This window comes from Pyrgilauda ruficollis, unplaced genomic scaffold (genome assembly GCF_017590135.1).
Source record: "Pyrgilauda ruficollis isolate IOZ18807 unplaced genomic scaffold, ASM1759013v1 scaffold50, whole genome shotgun sequence".
Classification (NCBI taxonomy): domain Eukaryota; kingdom Metazoa; phylum Chordata; class Aves; order Passeriformes; family Passeridae; genus Pyrgilauda; species Pyrgilauda ruficollis.
Window position 1 is genome coordinate 215476 of NW_024526600.1, and position 20612 is coordinate 236087.

Here is a 20612-nt window from a genome sequence, read left to right on the forward strand (position 1 = left end):
CATACCGTTTCTCATAGACTGTGTGATTTTAGATTTTTACCAAAGAGAAATACAACACCTTCTTCTACAAATCGGACTTGTTTTAAGTCTTCATTATTTTTTATAGTTGATATGTTGCATAGAATAATTTTTACTCCAAAGAAGTTCAGGAACAGGCTTCAATGGATTAATAAATTCCATCAGTGGTAGTGAGTGGACTAACAGCAAAGTATTAATAAGAGGAAATATACATGCAAATTCAATAACTGGTGGGATTTTTTAATGCATGTCATTTGGAGCACAGTATGAAGGTGACATTCTAGGAGCTATTAAAAAGAGGACAAATTCTGATTTCACAAAAAAAGAGGGAAAATCCTCTCAAAAGTTAAAGGTAATGCTAAGAAGAAATTTGGGATTTTTCTAAAGATCACACGAGCAAATCCTGTGTAAAAACTGGGACATGTTTCCCTCCTTGCTTGTATCAGCCCAAAGCCACAAAATGTAGCTCTGTGGAAGGGGTTGTGGTGGTGAAGATCCCCCCAGACCCAGCATGCAGGTCATCTTCTCTGCAAAGCTAAACCTGGGGCAATTCTTGTAGCCCTTAAGTTCTCTCCCCAAAGAACTATAAACAATGCAATTATCAGCATCATCTACTCTAACCCATTCTCATACTTCTTTTTTGTCTGATGTCTTCAAAGCTGTCCCAGAAGCTCCTCTCCTAACACAGAGAGGAGTGTATTTCTCAGGGTGGGCTGTGGATGTCATGTAATACACGTAACACGCATTTTGACAGCACAAGGAATCTGTCACTGCAGCCCTCACCCAGGCCACCACTGATCCAACAGCCTTGACCAAAGCCTACCTTTGGTGGCACTGCTCCAGGTCTTCCCACAGTGTAAATCTGTGGAGCTGTAACTAGGGCTAGACCAAAAGTGAGCTTTCCAAAAGGAAAAAAAAGTCACTGCAAGTACTCTAGTGAAGTACTCCCTGTAGGGCAATGAACCTGTCAGTCAATAAATATAAAAAAGCCCTAGCTCCACAAGCACTTACATACCTGCTTAAATTTAAGCCTCTGAGTAGTCCCTCTGCATGTCAGTGGGCCTTCACACTTGAAAGCAGGCAAAATCCATAAGTGTTTATAGGGTCAGGAAATAAAGCACTAAAGTTGCTTCTCCTCTCCCACACCATCTAGAAGAATTAAAAGCAGATCCTCTCAATTTGTAAGATTCATTGTAAAAGAAGGCTATAGTATGGGCCTGTTTAAATGCTGTAAGAGAAGCAATACAAGGGAAAAAGCATCAATTTTTTTTCTTCACCCTATTTCGAATTCAGTGTTGCCTTTTGCTTTCTCTTGCTTTTTCTTGTTTGTTCCACTTGTACTCTCTTCCTTGTTTTTAACTTACTTTGATTTGTAATAGTAATAAATAACCTGAAATAGGAGCTGATTATTAGTTACATTGTTAATTTAAAAATAATTTGACCTGAAGAGAAAATATGTTGTACGTCTTGGCTGCTTTCTCGAAACTCATTGGAGTTTGTTCCTTTCTTCCACTGAAGTGATAGTGTTAAAACTGTATGTTGCTACCCAAAGTCAGCGTGTCATGGTGATAATGTGAGAAAACACCCATATGAGAGAGCCTCAACTGTTGTACTGTGGCCAGGTGTTGTGGTTTGAGGCTGAGTTAAACAGAGTTTAGCAGGTAAAGCAGAAGCAACATGTGTAAGCAAAGCAAAACAAGGAAACAAGTCACCACTTCCCACGGTCAGGTGCTCACCCATGCCCAGGAAAGCAGGGCTTTATAACATATAATGGTGACTTGGAAAGACAAATGCCGTCAATCCAAACATCCATCCCTTCCTTTCTTCCCCCAACTTTTATTGCTGAGCACAACAACAAATAGTATAATGCATCCCTTTGTCCCAGCAGCATTCCTGGCCAGGTTCTTGCACACCCTCAGCCTCCACATTGAAAAGAAGAAAAGGTGTTGGCTCTGTGCAAACAATGCTCAGAACTGGCTTACACATCACTGTGTTATCAAAACTGCTTTCAACACAAATCCAAAACATAGATAGTATAAAGGAAATTAATTCAAGGCCATTCAAAATCAGTACTTCAGTCGAAGTGACTCAAAAGCCTGTTAAGAAAATTGCAAAGACATTTAAAAAATCCATTAAAATAAATTTAAAAAGCAGCAACAGAGATCCTGCCATGGAGAAGCCCAACACCCCCACCAGGATAGTCATCACTACACACCCAGGGGTGTAACTGAGGTCCCAAGAGCACTCCCAAAAGCACAGAGGTCAGCACCAAGGGATCCAGTTGCATCTCAAGGCAGGAGATTTCCAGGAACAAAACAATCATGGGTCATGTAAGCCAATTTCGTCTTTGAAAAGGGTTCAGTGGGCTTCAGCCTGTTTGGTCCAGGGAAGCCCTGGGGGTCTATTGTGACCCGTGCTTCTCCTCTCGGTGTGTATCAGGTCTTTGGTTCCCTGGGGCCATTCTGAGTCCCAGAGCTGAGGTAGAGATGGAGGGCAGGGCTGGCCTGGCCGGGATGCACTCTGGCAGCTGTGACATCATGGCACCAGCATTGCAATGGGGACAGCTAGAAACAGCAGCAGCAGACAACGCTGCCCCAGGGCACCCTTGGCGAGTGGTGGGTGTGCACACAGACAGGAAGCTGTGCTGATCACCTACCGAGGCCCACGGCAGAAGCAAGAGTTCGCGGGGAGCCACTTCTCACAGGGCATCCAGAGGCCAGTCCCAGGTGGGAGTGCCTTTGGCATGGCACACTGCTGCTTCTGCTGGGGCAGCAGCACAGGCCTCGCAGCCTGCCAGCTGCCTGGGCCCTGTGTCCTGCCTTCAGATGCCCGGGGCTCCTGTCCCCACTTCCCTTAGTAGTTCTTCCCTCCCTCCCACCCCCACTGAAGCCATTTGTCACCTGCTGAGGCCATGGTTGCCACCACGTTCCTCCTCTTGCTTGTGCAAGGCCTCCTCCAGTACCCGCAGCAGGCTGGCGATGGGCTGGATGAGGCCGTGCTGGGGTGCATGGAGCAGCGTGCTGAATGGTTTGGACTCAAAAAAATTAGATGCAATCCAGATAACAGTGGACAGGAGAGCTCCAACAGCAACTTGGTGGAGGAGAAAGAAGGCAACAATGTTGTGGCAAGGAAAGAAGTAGGAAGAAACAATGGAAATGTGGAAGAAGACTATCACCAGAAAGTTAAAAGTAACCTTGGAAGCGTTTCAGATGAACTCATTGTATTTCCTGTTGAGAACCTGGACAAAGGTTGCTCAATGATAATTGACCCGGTGGACAAACTCACGGAGATCTTCTGCCAAGGCTTATCAGACAGTTTCTACCTAGTGCCACAAGAAGCCATTGGAGTGGGCAGTGTCTTTGAAGGTTGGGGTCCCCGTGCATGCGATGCTGTGTACTGTGTGCTTGTACCCCTGAGTCCCCCTCCAGGACATGCCTTCCACCTGGAGCTGGACACTGCGGGGATGGCCCAGAGGAGCTTCTGTGTCCGTGTGGAGCTGCTGTGCACTTGCATGAGGAAGCAGTTGGGGAAGGACATGTTATGTTTCCTCCACCACCCTGAGGAGGAGCTGAGAAGGAAACAGGAGTCCTGCCTCCTGCACACCCTCTGCACTGGCTCCTACCTAGATGTGGAGAAAACTGTCCAGTGGTTCTGTCGCTTTGTGAGAGTAGCCTGGCTGTTTTTGCCTGAGTCCTGCCACTGGCATTTAATGTTGCAGCCCTCCAGCCGGTCCTGTAAATTTCAGCTAAGCAAGGACAAGGAAAGCTGCATGGCTGAGATGGTCTTTGGAGTGCGGCAAGGAAACTCAGACATCTTTGTGGGTAGCCAGCCATCACAAGTAGGCATGGCAAGCACAGTGTGGCTGGAGACTTATGCCATGGCAGAGGCAAAATTCTTCAGGCACATTTCCAGGCAGGCCCCCCTGAACAGCTGGCACTGCAAGAACCTGCAGCTCCTTGCCGGCAGCCAAAACAGGTGTAGCTTTTTACAGCTATGCCCTGAAGACTGTGGTGATGCACCTCCTGAGCACTGTGCCCCTGATCCAGTGGCGCAGGAAGGATTTAGGGTGGTGGCTGATGGATACCTTGAAGTACCTCCACTGCTCGTTGAAGACAAAACAATTGGACCACTTTGTCATAGGCAATGAGAGGTTTCCTATGGAGATCAGTTTGCCCTCTGACTTGCGGCTGGCTGAACCACTGAACCTCTTTCGGCACCTGGCCAGCAATCCCAATGCCCATGTGAAGGCCACGCAGGAGTACATTCACCTGCTGCATCGGCTGAAAAAACTGCTCATCCACGGCCCTTGAAAGGGATGCTTGTTCCCAGAGCTGTGCTTGTGGGGCCTCTGGACAGAGCCTGTACATATTAACCTCCAATAGTTACAAAATTTACTATATATATATAAAGACCACTTAATAAGTACATTTACCATATGTATTAAGACCCTTTAGTTAGTGCATCTACTATTTCTGTGTAGACCCTCTATTTAGTGTATTTAACAATTATGAAGTTTCCTTGCTGTTCTTTCAATACACGGTACTATTTAACTGGATTATTCCAGTGTCTTGATTTTGCAAGCTCTTCTAGAAGTCAACCAGTCATGTTGGATTGGTGAGTTGCACTAGTTGTGAATTTGTGACTGGCTGGCAGTAGAGACTGTTGTAAAAAACACCTTTTTAAATAAAGGCACGCAATTCTCACTCCAGAGTGATACTCTCAATGGTCTCCCTGGTGTGGCAGCCACAAAGACCATGTTGACTACAGATGATTTTTCCCTGTGCTTCCCTTGCACTCTCAGGCCATGCTGGCCATTTCTCATGGGCTCTGAAAGTCCCTGGCAGCTCTGGCTGGGTAGGGAGCAAGAAAGAGGCACCGCTGCTGTGCCTGCTTGTGTTCATTGGGGAGATAATGAAGATTCTGCTAATTTCAGACACTCTCCAGGGCTTTGGCACAGCAGAAATGAACTTGATGCACATGGAGTACACTGTGCTCTATTGCCAGTGGGAGTCACCCTCTGGAAATCAGCCCCCACACCTGCTCATCACCCCTGGTCAGTGTCTCTTTGCACTCGAGGTCCTCTTGCAGTGACCCAGCAGGAACAGAGATCCTGCCATGGAGAAGCCCCATGCCACCACCAGGATATTCACTACTATGCACCCAGTGGTGTCAAAAGTGATTCCAAAACCTGGTAAGAAAATTGCAACGACTTCTAAAATGAAATAGGAAAATGCAGTGTGATCTTCCAAGACTCTCATTTGAAAATCCCCAACATATCTGGGCAGTGATTTTATGGACAGAAATGGGTCTATTTTAAATAACACTTTTCATTAGCTAGAGATCTGTGCATGATTATTACTAACACAGATGTATTTAAGAGTTCTTATTCTAGATGTACATTTAAGAAAACCATTTGGACAACTGCAATCTGTGCAAGAGGATCATTGCAACAGCAGTTTTTCAGTAATTCATTCAATAGGGCTGGAGGATTGGCTGGTGGTTAAAAGATGCTGCTTTTGTGGATAGCTTACTGTGGTAAGGCATGGATTCTGTCCACCTTTTCCAGAAAGAAAATACTTAAAACAATTATTATACCTAAGAAGTGAATATTAAATGTTGAAATTCTTTCTTTAGTTCAAATGACAATTATTTCTTGTACTGAGGTTGATGTCCATGATGGGATTTATAATCTGGAGGAATACACAGTTCCCCAGGACACTAAAGCTAGTGAATTTTTATGATTTCTTATATATGATCATGAATTTTATAGAGACCTTTGTCATTGCTTAAGCCTTATGCAGTTTGTAACCATTTAAAAATTTTTTTCTGCTCCATCAGCAGGCATGTACATTTTACAGAAACGCTTTTCACTGTTTCATTTCCCATTTTAGAAAAATAAGACATAAATTCAATGCTTGGTTCTAAGACAGTCTAACTTCTCTAGTTTCCGGTTTTTAAAGAGTCAGATAACCAATGAAAGCTCATATCTCACAGCACTTTTTCAGCATGTTCAACTGAACTGAAGCACTGCTTATCAGCTTCTGTTATTAGATATTGATTCCCCTGCAAAATTGACAAATTTCCTACAAAAAGATGGGTAATTCAATGTACTCACCTCACATGTACTGCACACATGTTTTCCATTAAAAACCATCAGGAAATAGCACATGTATTTAGGGAGCAAGTTCTGTTTCTCTGTGCATGTGTGTTCCATAAAATAAATTTTTTCCGTACCATGAAATTGAACAACCTTATGTCCACTGCTGACAATGGAAAATAGTCATTGACTTCAACGTGCTTTATATCAGGCCCTCTGTACTTGCTTCTAGCTGTTCCAAGCACACATTTCCCAGGGCCTAATGTGGGGTTAGTCACTTGAAATCATTCTGTACTTTAATAACACTTCATTATGGATGATAAAACTTCTTTCACAATAAAATCTTTTAAATACTGCTTTTGTTCAGGGAAACAAGCTCATGATTAATTCACTATGTGTATTTAAGAACTGCACCGTTCTCTAGAGCAGGTTAATGGTGAATTTTCTGCAACTTATACCTTCAATTTAATCACCAAGTTAATTCTATGTAAGAACATCAATGGTTTATTTGGCAAAAATACTTGCATGGAACATTATGAAAAAGGTTCAAGAGTGTAAATCCATATAGTGCCCTTTAAAGTTACTGTTACCACACATTTATAAGAGTTAACAAAAAGCAATTACATTTCTTAAAACCAGAGGAGGAATGCTCTTACCACAAGAAAAACAGTAGAATTCCCCAAGTTGAACATTCTCTTCTTGCTTCCTTATATGTCTGGATCCACAACAAGCTTTCTTCAGCCCACTTTTCATGTGTTTCTTTCTAAAATGTTAAAGAAAGTTCACATGCGGGGAAAAATCAAGCAACATTTGACCTATACCATTTTAAATTAAAGTACTTTAATGCTTTACTACTATCCAGCTTTCCAGAAAGAAAGTGGCTTTTATCTTATCTGTCGTTTTGTAAACATAAAAGTCATCCAAACTTCATTGCTGTTGCTGTTGTTTTTCGTACTGATTTTATGAGATTGAAATCTAAAGTTTCTTCCCCTTATCAGTCACTCACAATTTTTGTTTAAATTTCTGAAATTTTTGTCTTGAGAGATTGAAGATATACAACTGTTTTTCTCCCACATCCCTTAGCTTTGCATCCATATTTCTGCTACTTTGTACCTACCAACACTGCAGTCACTTAATTATCTGGTTTCAAAACTCTCATGTGTTGTCAGTGGTTCGTTCAGATACGTACGGATCTCAAGGGCAGAAGGGATCACAGTGAACATCCATCACAGTCTAGCGCAGTCCATAGGACTGCTCTTCATCAGACTCTGCTTAAATTGAATGGTTATGCTTGAACTAGCCTGGGGCTTTTAGGAAAAGCAAATAAACAGCTATATCAGTTTAAAAGTTACCCACATTAGGGAAGCCAAACCAACCTCCATTATATAATTTCTGGCCTCTGGTTTTTAAAAACACTCTGCTTTCAGAATGATTTTTTTCACTTCATCTATCATATTTCAATCCTCCAAAAGCTCATTATAAATAACATTACTAAAACAACTATAGTAGAGTTTAAAAAAAAGGACTCTATTTTCTGTTAAACAAGACAGCCTGTCAGAGAGGGAGATAACTAGTTAAATGCCACTGATGAAAGATTTCATTTGTGATGACTACAGTTCTCTGTCATATACCTGGGGGAATTCCAAAGTGATTAACTCCTTTTCATGACTGCAAGGCAATGCGCTTCCTCCCCAGGCTATTCCCACTGTTTTCCCATGTGCAGCACATTGACTCAAGTTCCAGTCACTTCTGGCACTGAGGCAACAGTCATAGTTATTGAGAAAGTGTCACCCTTCTGAAAGCAGTTCCTTCAGCAATTAGTCCCAGAGGCAGCAGAGCTGTGGCCATGCTTTACACAGTGATCAAGCCAAGCTATGGCAGATTTCTAGAGAATGTTTCAATACTCATGTTGTTCATGTCCCTCATGTCATGTCCTGTCCTGTGCTCATCCTTGGCTCATGAAAGAACAGACCTTCTGATTTCTGGAGAAGATCTTCTCTCTTGTCAATACTTTCTCCAGAATATCCAGAGTAAGTCTGAAACTTCAGTAACTTCACGTAATATATCAAACTGGAATCCAACTTTTTTATCTATAGATTCTTATAACTTTATTTTGAGCACTTGGCAAGTGTGTCTATTTTAGTACAGCAAAAAGGGAGGAAATTGCATTTTCTTATTTTATGAGACACTGCAATCCTTTAGTCAAAACAATTCAGATCACCACAGAAACTAGAAAATGTGAATACATAGGCTCAAAATAAAGGTGAATCTATCACACTTAAAAAAAAGAAGTAGTATTAAGAATTTACTCAGAGATAAAAAATTAAAAGAAAAAATGAAGAAGTATTGTTAGGATTACTAGAATGAGTTGCAAATTTGAAATAAACTTTTGTTCTTTAATTATTTGGGCACAAGATTTCAAAGAATTAAGATTAATTTTCTTCCTGTCTTAGACTGAAGGCAGGTAAGGTTCAATAATTATTTTAAGTAGAGTGCAGTCTAAAATTTCTAAAAAAGACAAGTGACAAGCCATGTTCTTTAACATCTGTTCATGCATATGGAATAAAGAGACTTATTCTTTTAAAAATACCAAGGATTCCTTCCTTCTTTTCCTACACCTCCATTTCCCCCAGCTCTCAACTTCTGGTGTCATACCCTCTGTTCAGAGAGAGCTGATGGAAGCAGAATAACCAACAGCTTTGTTACTCTCTGTGGTGTGTTTAAATCCTTCTCTCAAGCTACAGCAATTATGATGTGTCTGATGTGTCATCAGAATTGTAATGGTTAATTACCAGACACTGCAGAGACACAAAACTTAGACACAGCCTCTTTGCAAAAGAGCAGTGGAGGCTCATCTGGAGATGAATGGGGGTGAGGATGATAAATTGCATAAAATTCCAGTTGTACTCTGACTAAAACAAGGCTGAATGCTCCTTATCTGGCATGTAGCAAGATTTTTTTCTTTTTAAATGCTATGCAGCATTTATTTTGCTTGGCTGGGGCATTACAACATTATAAATTCCCTTTGTGTATTAACCACTGCCCTCCTGGCAGGGACATGAGCCAGCTGTTAATGGTTTTGTTGCTGGGGAAAAAAATAAATTAAAAAAATGTTGTGTCCTTGACATGTCACTGGTATAAATAAATATTTTCAGAGAAGGATGGGAGCTTAGATGCTGTAATTTTTACTTGACAGATTAGGACAACCGTGTTGAGAGTATCTGACAGCTAGATACAGTCTGATTTATAAGACTGAGTAGGGAAGCATGACAGACATATGTATTTATTAAAGATACACTTACAAAACGTTCCAGTTTAATTTGACAACTCTGCCAGCTAAGGCCTCAGGAAGTGCAAGGATATTACTCCCTACATACCATCATTATGCTACGGTTTCAGCAGAAGTTAAAAATCAGAAAGAAATAGTTTTAGTAAATTGTATGCACATCCAGTAATTGATATAGAACAAGTGTATCTTTTAGCAAAATAAATTACAAAAGCTGAATTATTCCACATAGTCAATGCAGAAAAAAAATGAATATGTATAATACATAAATATACAGCACTGCACAGTATTATGTCTATAATATTCAAGTATATATCAGGAGAAATACTGTCATGGCAACATAACAGCATAGAAATATTCTTTTAAAATTTATTTAATTTTGTAAATTTAGTTGTATAAATTCAAACTGAGGACAGCATGCACAAGATGCTTCCCCCCCACCCCCCATACTTTTTATAAGTAAAATGCAGACATTCCTCTACCACTGAAACAATAGTCTAGTGTGTTTTACTTCTGAAAGTCAGCTTTCTCACTGCTGTCACTGCAGCTTACCTCATATTTATCTATCAGTCAAGATTTCAGGGAACTCAGACAATCTGTATTTTACATTTTTTTCAGCTGCATAACAATTGCTTCTTTCAAACACAGGTTTTCAGCATTTCTTGTTGATATACTTAATCTTCTAAGGGAGAAAATAAACAAAATTTAACAGACTATCTATTTGGCATTGACCTCTTAGTCTAGCATTTTCAGTGACTCCAAATAAGTGAAATTATACCCATAATATTTCTACCTGCAGTGCTGGAGCTACAAGGAATCTACACGCCTTCCCTTTGGGACAGAAACATAACCACAGTGGCATCAAGGAATCAGCTGACAGGTGTAGCATTGTAGTTTAGATGAATGTAAAATCAATGCACGTGTAAACCGCACACCTAGAGAGAAAAACTTCCTTCTAATTTTAAAGAATGAGGCAGAACTTATGAGTTCTGCCTCATTAAGAAATCTTCGTCAAGAGAAACCTTAATCTAGAAAGATGGTGACTTTCCTACATTTTTACTAAACTCCTACTAAGTCTTCAGGCCTTTCTTGAAGTATAAAATTTTCTTGGGCGAGTGGGAAGAAGCATCACAATTCAAGTTTTAAATTTTTAAGTAACAACACTGAAGAAGAGAAGCTATTTCACAGAGTTTTAATGTTCTCTCTCCCTTGTCTTTCCTGTTGAAATTCAACTTATCAATCAATTCTTTTTGGAACCTTAGCATGCTGGTATCTACAGGCAACATATGCAAATCAGTACTGTAGTAAGGCCAGTTTAATCTCCATGCAATAAATAGGGTACATACACACAGACAATATTAGATGTGTCCAGAAATCTTGGTGAACTTGGGTTAGACCAGACCTTAGCCAACCATTACAAATAACTCAAGGTTAAAATCCAAAGAACTAGCATTTTGAGAAAACTCTTCCAAATAGAATATGTGGAAAACTTTTACTCCCATATCTAGCATAACACTGCAAATGAGGAGGAGCAAGAAGGAAGGGAAGGAGGCAGGCCAGTCGGCAAGACAAAACCCAAATAAATTGCAAAGCCTCACTATTTTGTCTAGTGAGATTGTTGAACAAATCAAAGTAGTTGAATATAAACCAATCTTAATAATTATTTTAAACAAATAAATCTAATTATATTATCTCCCAAGTAAAAGTGATAGGCTTGTTCTACTTTTCTGCAATCCAACTTTTTACACCTGCCTAAGTTTTCCACTTGGAGATGTGGTAGTAATTCTTGATTTACCCTGGGAAAATCCTTCACACTTCTGCTTCTCATCTTTCTTACTGACAGCCAAGTACTAAGTCTAAACTTAAAGAACTGCTGTGCATCAATAGACCATAAATTAGTAACTTTGATAAACAAGGGGAGAAAGGATTGTACAAGAAACTGATTCATCAAACAAAGAAAAAATGACAAGAAGTAAAGGAATGCAAAGGCAACTTTTTTTTCTACAATCAATTTTTTTTCCCCAAAAGGACAGCAGAAATTTGTGGACTACATTTGTTAAAATTCATCTATAATAAGTAGGATCACTCACCTACAGCAAGCTTTTGCTGAATTTTAAGTCCTTTAAATAAAGTAATAAATCTTTATATGCTGTTATATACCTCAGATCCGGTGTGTTTACAATGTATCAGGATAACTCAAATACATGTTACTATGCTAATAAAGAGTTAATGTAGTAAAGGCACATATATGCCATGAGTAAAATTTGCCACTCCATTTGTGTAGTGTGAGAACAAAAAAAACCTCTGTCCAGTTTGCAGTTGTATACAACAAAAAAAATGTGCAGATTTTCAGTGAAGTGATTATCACCCAGAAGTATTTCAGAAATAGAAAGGAAAAAGTTTAATCCACTGAAAAGACTTCCGAGTGCATGGTTTATTTTTGAGAAGCTTATTTCGTCTTTGTAATTGTCAATGATAATTTTCAATGCATTAAGAACTTTTATCTCAGCTGATGACAGTAAAGATCATAGTAACAAACTGAAAAGAAAGAAAGAAAAAAAAATAAAAATCTTAAAAGAAAATTAAATTATACTTTAGTCTGGAGTGCTAATCCAGGCCCAGACAGTATTTCAATAGATTTCCTCAGTTCAAATCCCCAAAATATTTAATAAGAACTTTTGGGATTTGTTAAAAAGATACAGGCTACAACATGTAGGTAAGACTTCTGTTGAGCACCCATCTTCATCATTGAGTTCTCCCAATTTCCTTTTATTTCTTTTTGTGGGCTTGAACCTCAATAAAATATTGCTTTGTGTTTAGATAGATGGAGAAAAGTCCCCATGTCAATTGCAGGAAAAAACTGATAGAAGAATCTGACCCCAGACCCAACCCATATATAGTGTTCTTAGACCTCACATTATCATCTCTTCAAATGTGGATGAAAACCACACAAATTAAAGTTTTAATGGAAATACATTTACAAACTCAAGTAGAAAGCAGCTTGTGCCATTCTTTAATGGCTTCACAGTCTGTATGTTATTACTGCTATTGAAATTGATGGCAAGAGTACAACACCAAGTCTCTGCACATGATTAACTTTTTATTCTTCCTGTAACTTGCTATAAACCTCAAATGAACTCGCAGGTTGGCACGAGTTTGTTAACAGCTAGATGCCAAACTGTAAGAGACATTTTTTCCAAACAGCATCACCTTCCCTGGAAGTGTTTCCCTTTCCCTCTCCTCTCCATTTTTTCCTCCATCTCCCAATAGCTATTATAGTTGGTTGCATATTTCATTTGTATTTGGGATTTAAATCCTTCAAAAAGTCTTGATCCTAGACATAAAACACTCCATGAAGAGATTTTTCCTCCTTTCAGCTCCAGCCTTGCTTTTTTTTTTTTTTTTTTTTTTGGCTGAGAAATGCTGCAGAAAAAGACACCAATTATTCCAACTGGCCCAAAAGCAAAGGGCCAGACTGGGCTCACTCACCCATTTTCCATAGATCCCAGAAGAGGAATTGATGTTGCAGCGTAACTATACAACTTCAGCCCTTGCTTTCTTTAGCATATTTAGCAAGTGATGCCAGATATTCAGTGCCCAAGGAATCAGCTTTGTTGCTGCATGGTCCTGCAGGAACCACTTCAGCTCTCAGGCTCAAAAGTCACACGTGTCAGCCAGAGGAGGATCCCTCTTCAGATTTTGAGAACATACTTAGTGGAAGATCCAAAGGTCATTGCTAAAGGCCTTATTTTGCAGAAATACTGAAAGACTTAAAATACCTGCAAGGGATTGGCTTAGTACAGGACTCTGAGATGAAAGCATGACAAGGTTTCCCACAAAATTTCTTTGGAAAAAGGAACAAGGTTTGGCCAAATCATCTTCTTTTTAACATGCCTTCACTTGTTGAAATTTGTAGAATCACAGAATGATTTGGTTTGGAAAGGACTCAAAGATCATCTAATTCCAAACCCCCAGCTGAGGACAGGGCCACCTTCCACTACTCCAGGTTGCTCAGAGCCCCATCCTGTCCAGGAAGACTTCCAGGGTTGTGACACCCACAGTGTCTCTGGACAGCCTGTGCCAGGGCCTCATCACGCCTCCTAATATCTAATCCAAACTTACTCTCTTTCAGTTTGAGGCCATTCCCCATTGTCCTGTCACTCCAGGCCCTTGTAAATAGTCTCTTTTAGACTTTTTTGTAGGCCCTTTCAGGTACTGGAAGGCTGCAATTAGGTCATCCAAAAGGCTTGTCTTTTCCAAGCTGAATAATCTGAAATTTCTCAGCTGTTCCTTATAGGACAGCTGCTCCATCCCTCTGATAATCCTAGGGGCCTCAGTCCAACAGGTCTCTGTCCTTCCTGTGCTGGGGACTCCAGGGCTGGATGCAGCAATCCAGGTGGGGGTCTCATCCAGTAGGTGAAAAATGAATGCCCTTGCACGTCAGTGATGGGGAGTCTCAATTGCATACTGAAGCAGCTAGACATTTCAATTCTATGCTGATAAATTTGTTCCTTTGAAAGTGTGGAACATATTTCAAAAATATCAATGTGATGCCTCAGTGAACATCCCTTTATTGAAAAGCCACAGTAATGATACAATTCTGGTCACAAACAAATGGCCTGACAAAGTCCAGATACAGACAGTCAAGGTCCTCTTCTGCCTTCACAATCACAAGACTGATTACAGTGGAAGTGCCCCCACCATGCACCTCAAGGAGTAATTGGCCTTTAGTTTCCAACACCTTTAGGTCCATGTTGTTCAGATGATGGAAGCTTTCCTCTTTTGCTGCTATCAGCACCATTTTCTATCTATATAACTCCTGTGAACATGGCATTTTCCTCCAAAGGGGGAAATGTCTATCTGCATTACTAGAAATGAGAAGAGAAAAACAAAAATATTGAATGACAAACTGACATGCTCAAAGCTATTGGCAGATAGAAATAATATTATGTCTCTGACATTCAGTCCACCATGCTCTATCTATTCAATCTAACCCAAGAGCTGCTAGATATTGTGGAGACTGTACACTAATAAAACAGAAAGAAAGAAAAGAAAGCACTGTGAAAGAAATAATAAATTATACAATGTTAAAACAAAGATTGAAATGATTGGTAACATGGGAAAAGAGGAGTCTGGGCAGCTACACAAAAACAAATAGGTACCAGAAAGTAAGAGAAGAAACACCAACAGATAGCACCATCGAGCAGCAATTAGGACTTAAATTTGTTTTGCAAAACCAATCTCGTACAAGAGGAGATGTATCAAAATTTAGGTGAGGTGTGAGTGTCAGCTTGAATTTACAGGAACTAAAGATAGAAAATTTATTCAAGTCGTGTAATTGTTATGTTATACTTTTGTTTGGCATTCTGGAGGAAAACTTTGAATGGAAAGGCCTTGCCTTTACAGCTCTCTGTTTTCATTTTGCTCATGGTTTTTTCTCTGAAGTTTTACGTGTGCAAGTAGCATAACCAGCTACTAAATCTGAGCTACAACTTCATTTTCTACTTTCTCTGGAGTCCAAAAACCAGGACTGGAATATTTTCGTCTGTGATGCTGTTCCACAACCCTAGGCCAGAAAGCTGGCCAATACTTTTAACACCGCCTAAGACCCCCTGTTGTTTGACCAAAGGGCTTGGAAGGCATTTCTGACAGCTGGGGTTGAGCTTAGCACCCTGCAGAGATATCTACTGGCATCCCACTCGCGCCATCCCGGCAGCGCTGGGGGCTGCGGCAAACGCTTCACTCCCAGGGAGTGGTGGCTGTGCCCTCTCTGCTGACCTTCAGGGCCAGCTGCAGAGCACAGCTTCCTTGGGCTGAAGTCCTATTGCTGTGACCATGGCCAGAGTGGGATGACTTTTCTCCCTGGTTTTTCAGCTCCTGTTCAAATCAGTGAGTTGTGATCACCTTGGGCTCGTTTCTCCACACCAAAGAGCTCAGAGAAACAGAAAACAGATGACTGGGTAAAATATTGTATGGCATATTAATAATGCCATTTCCAGGCTTCTAAGGTTACAAAGACTTCAGCCCTACAGAGTGTTTATTATGTAACTGTACCCATTACTTTATATATATACAGACTATTAGAGAAAAAACATTTACATAGGAATGAATAATTATGGTTACATGGAACATGTTGCATGTCAAGAAAAATAATATTGGCATTCCTGTTTGAAACATCACTTTTAAGTTTCAGAATATAAAATAATTGCCAATTTCATATATGTATATATGTGATGTATAAAACAAAATTTGCTGGATAAAAGACAGAAATTCTACAGTTACAGTTTAATTAAGTTTTATGGTATAAGGAAAGAGTCTGTCTGCACAGGACACTGTGGAAAACATAACTTCAAATGGGAGTAAATTGGATGCAAAATTAATAACTTTATCCATGATACTTATGAAAATATCACTGTTCATTGAGTAAGAGGAGAACAGGCTCAGAAATGTGTAGGAAATAAGTAGTGCAATAAAAAGTGTGATGAAAAAATCTATATATATTTCACGTTTCTTCCTAATTTTCAGAACCATTCCATATCACAAAGATCTTTTAGGCTGTTTTGAATACCATGTATGCAAAAATTTGTCTTCAAATGATGTGTGAATTGTAGACAAGCGTTATGAGAGGAAAAGATTAGGACGCAAAAATATTTTATCAATATTCTAATTTATTTTGAACTGTTTGACATTTGAAATTATGAAAGCAAGCTTATTTCACATTTGCAAACTTGAACCAAATAGTTTGACTTGAGGAATTAGATTACAGTTGCCATTGATTTATAATTCTGAAAACCCCCCATGACAACAGGTTCTTACAGAAAGTACAGATTTTGATTTTGAGGACCTCAGAAAAAAAAAAAAAGCCACTTGTGCTTCCAGGCATCAGTTGTAGATGTATTCTTTCTGTACACATTCTGTTCTTTCCTTGCTACCTGCTAAAAAGTAACACAGGTTTGTCCTTTAGCATGGAAACATTCCAGACATATCTTTAATGAAGTTAGATATTAATGAATAAATAAATAATAATAACAATTAAAAAAAAAAAGATAACTTGAAAAAAAGTGGATACCTGCTACGGCTGGGCTGCCTGGGACTTTCATGACAGAGTTCTTCAGCTATTAGCTGTTCTATCACAAAATATGATCCTGCTGCAACCACAAAATTTAACACATTAATAAAAGCAACTGATCAATACAGCACTGCCAGCAGTTGGCCATCTGTAAAGTTCAACATTTAATCATAATTAAGTCAGGAAAAGCTGACAAATACAAGCGTAAGAAATCACAAAAAAACCAATGCAATAGAAGTAACCAAGCACCCTAAAATCATCAATCTGGCCAATTCTGACACTGCTTTCATTTGCTTCTAAATTAATCTGGAATAAAAATTAATCCTTAATGCGTATGTTTTCCAATTATCAAATTAAGATTTGAGTTAAACCAATAAATACAGCAATGTTTTAATTATATTAAACCACATGAAACACCCAATAAGGAAGAGTGTGTGTGCAGATAACTACTTGTGTGCCACACATTAAAAAAATTAATGTGATAAAATTAGTGGTGTGTTTTCTTTCCCATGCAGTATTGTGCTGCTATCACAGCAACCCCTGTTGGTCGGTAGATGGGTATAAGGGAAACAGAGAATTTACAGCTTTGGATATGATTTCTTTTCCTAGGGCACCAGGTGCTTTAAATGCCACCAGAAGGATGCTCTTGGCAATGCCATACTGTCCAACATGGCTTGGCATAGATTAGCTGAAAGCTTTTTGTCTTTGCAGACTTTGATTAAGGGCCAGTGCTAGAACTCCTATGGGCTTTTACTTGATCCAGTGTAGCATAGGGATTTTTTTCTTTTCTTCTTTTTTTTTTCTCTCATTACAGCTGCCAAAAATATGCCAGTTAAGATAATTACATTTCAATTTAAATTGGTAATTTAATGGAAAATTTTAAATCAGGATGTAGGGCAGAATTCTACTTCCAACCCTATCCCACAACAACTTTTGTCTGTTGCAGATGATTTAGGAGCCAAATATCCTATTTTTGGCTCTCAGTGGCACCAGAGAGTTTAGAAGTCTCCACAGTTTTGCAGGATTGTCTCTTGAATGTCTTTTAAGCCTGCAAACCTCACTTCAATTTCGTTCCACCTGTCTACTCTTCGCTGTTTCATTTACCACCCATCTTTATGAGTCACAATACATGCAAAACCCAAATTATTCATCAAGATATTTGTTCCCTTTCAAGAGAAGAACCCAAGATATTCTGTCTGCCATGGCTCTGCTGCTTTCATTATTTGTTTCAGGGCTGACACAGAAGCCTGGCAGTCACAACATACTGTAAGGGGAATGATCTTCCTTTGTTTAGGGCACCGTGTGTACTGTCATTTACATAATAAAATCCTCACACAAATAACAGATGGTGAAGAGGCACTCATGTTGCCACATGTTGGAAGCATGATGTAGCTCCTTGATGAACTTGTTTCTTTTACTTTTGCCTACAGACGCCTACCAGCTATTAAAACTTGGGAGTTAGTCAGCTGGTCAGGGGTTTAAAGACAGGCAAAAATCTGTCTGCAGAATTTTCCCTGCTTCTAAGAAGGAGCAAATGATATGCCCTGATAGAAATGTGCAATGCATTGAAAATGGCTTCCACTACCATGAAAAGTGAATAATAGTCTATATTTTCTACACTCATCAGGCTGAAATGTTTCACTATAGAAGAAAGAAATGTCATTATTCCACAGGGTCTGAGCTATTTTTCTCTCTTTTTGGAATCCTTTTCTCAGCAGAAGCTAGGGACAGAGAGAGCTATGCTAATGCTGCATATTAGCAATATCAGTTCTTGGATGCATTACCATTAATTCTATGCGCAAGTTAAGTGCTGGAAAACAAACGTCTGTCACTTGAAATAACATCCACAGAGACTGTATACAGTGCAGTGAAATAAGATCACACCACATTGCCTAATTAGAGTTAATGGATCTGGTTTTGATCCCATTTACACCGATTTTACAATCATGTAATGCATGCTATTGTCTTGAGGGGAGCTGCTCTGTAAAAAGAATCAGTCTCCAGGACAGCAGAGGGTATTTAAATGAGTGGTCATTTAGTTGCCTAAAAGCTGCTGTTTAGATGCTGTTTCTACATTGCTTTCAGGGCTGGACTGCTGCAGTTTCACTGCAGGGGTTGGGATGGTGAGACAGGCTGTGGGAACTCCTGAAGACACCTTGTGAAGGCCAGATCTATGCAGAAAATGTGGCCCAGGACATGGGATTAGCCACGGCAGGTACAGTGGGATTCAATGAGCACCTCGACACACCAGGCTGGCCCCTTCACCCTGTTTCCATTTAGAAACCCACATGGCCTGCAACCCTAAATCAGCAACTCTGAAGCTGCTGTGCAAAGCAGAGGGGACACATACAGAACTTTTACAGGCAAGAAACTCTGCTGTGGCAACCACCTGCTTCCACCCCACCCTCTGTATTTGTTACTGCAGCTCAAAAATGTCTAGACTGTGCATTTCTGTCTGTGTCATGTCTGCTGCATTAAAACCTACAGACACAGTAATTCTGTATAACAGATCTGTTGATCTGGTAATACTTCTTTCAGGGAGATACACAGATCTCCATTTTCTAAACAAATTTAAAAATTCCTAGACCAAAGCAAGCCCAAAAATTTAAGGTTTGCATGAAAGACTACACTATGATGACTTTGAGCTCTCATTCAGACTGTAAACCTGATGTGAATACTTTTTAAAATGTTTGGTTAGCTCTGATTATCTTATTTTGGTTTTGTGGGGTTTTTTGGTTGTTGGGGTTTGGGCATTTCATTTTGCTTTTGCCACAGGAAACTGTCTCTAAGGCAAGAGTATTTTGAATTAGCAGTTTTTTAGCTAGTGTGGCTTAAAGAAGAGTTGCAGGTCTGTTTATTCCATAGCATGGAGTCTTGATCTGCAGTCTTTAGAATCCAGGAAGTATGTGGTTATTTTTCATGCATTAATGCACTAGTATTGACCAGTTAATTTGAAGTCACTTGCATCTCATGTCATGACAAAAAAGCAAATGCAGCACATTGGGAGCTACAGATTTACAAGGTTACATGAAGATGTAAGCAACAAAGGGCAGATAAAATTCCTTCTTGTCTTTTTGCATCAAGGTCAAATAAGTCCTTCTCTAGAAATGCTTTATGTGACATAGATGATATTGCCAAGAACTTACTACTCCTTAAGCAGTTTCCACCTCTGCAGGTTATATGCACAGAATATTACATTCTACTCAGGTAATCCCACTGAACTGTCTTCATTTATGAAGACAGTGTCCCTTCTTATCTTGCTCTGACTTCTCTCCTTCACACTCCCCAGAGCAAACAAAGACAGAAACCTGAGGACTGAGGAATGAAAAATGTCTTGTGGGTGATTAGGGAATTTGAAATAGGATTTTGATTAATTTTCTCAGGAGAATCTACATCTGACTAACAAAATAATAAAAAAGCATTTTTTTCATTTCTGCTTGTTCTATAATTAGAGCTCCATAGATACAGCTATACATCATACATTTCAATTATTACAAATAAAACTCTTAAGCATAATATGCTTGTAATATTACTAATGGTGGTTGAACAAACAGTACTGGGACTAGTCTGTAGCTCTGTCGTGTGGATGTGCTTCTCAAGTTATAGCTAACATGCATGTTAGAATTAAACCTCTACCAAATAAAAATAATATGATTGAATAATTGAAACCAAAACTGACCACCATTCCTGATTGACTAATTTGCATTTCTCCTGCTACAAATTATATAAATATCAACAATTTCTTAATAAATAAATGTCAAGAAAATTATTTCAATAACATTCACAGAACTTAAAACGAGGGTATTAGAATTACAACCTGAATAGCTGAGAACTGAATTCGAGTGTCTTGCCTTAATATTGACATACAACATTGTCAGCAAAATCAAATGTCTATGTACCTTATGTAAATAAGACCTCTCTCTCATGCACTGGAGCTAAGATACATAAAAGAATGATGAGTACAAGCAGAGAACAAGCATATCTTGTTATCTTGATGTTCACTCAGGATTGAAACAGAACTCAGGATTTAAAGAAAATCATTGCAGAAAGAAAGGTATTTAAAGTAATGGTAATGAGTCAATTCTAGACCAAAAGGGTCAGTTGTTTTGATAAACATTTTTACTTGAAAATAAACTGGTTCA

At 39.3% G+C, this 20612-nt stretch overlaps 1 protein-coding gene across 1 annotated transcript; it reads left to right on the forward strand.

Annotated features, from left to right (window-relative positions):
* The first annotated feature begins 2929 nt into the window (after positions 1-2929).
* Positions 2930-4328, forward strand: LOC121360412 (inositol 1,4,5-trisphosphate receptor-interacting protein-like 1). Its single transcript, XM_041480230.1, is given in 2 exon segments — positions 2930-3979; positions 3981-4328. Coding segments are annotated over 2 exon segments (1398 nt in total).
* Positions 4329-20612: the final 16284 nt, after the last annotated feature.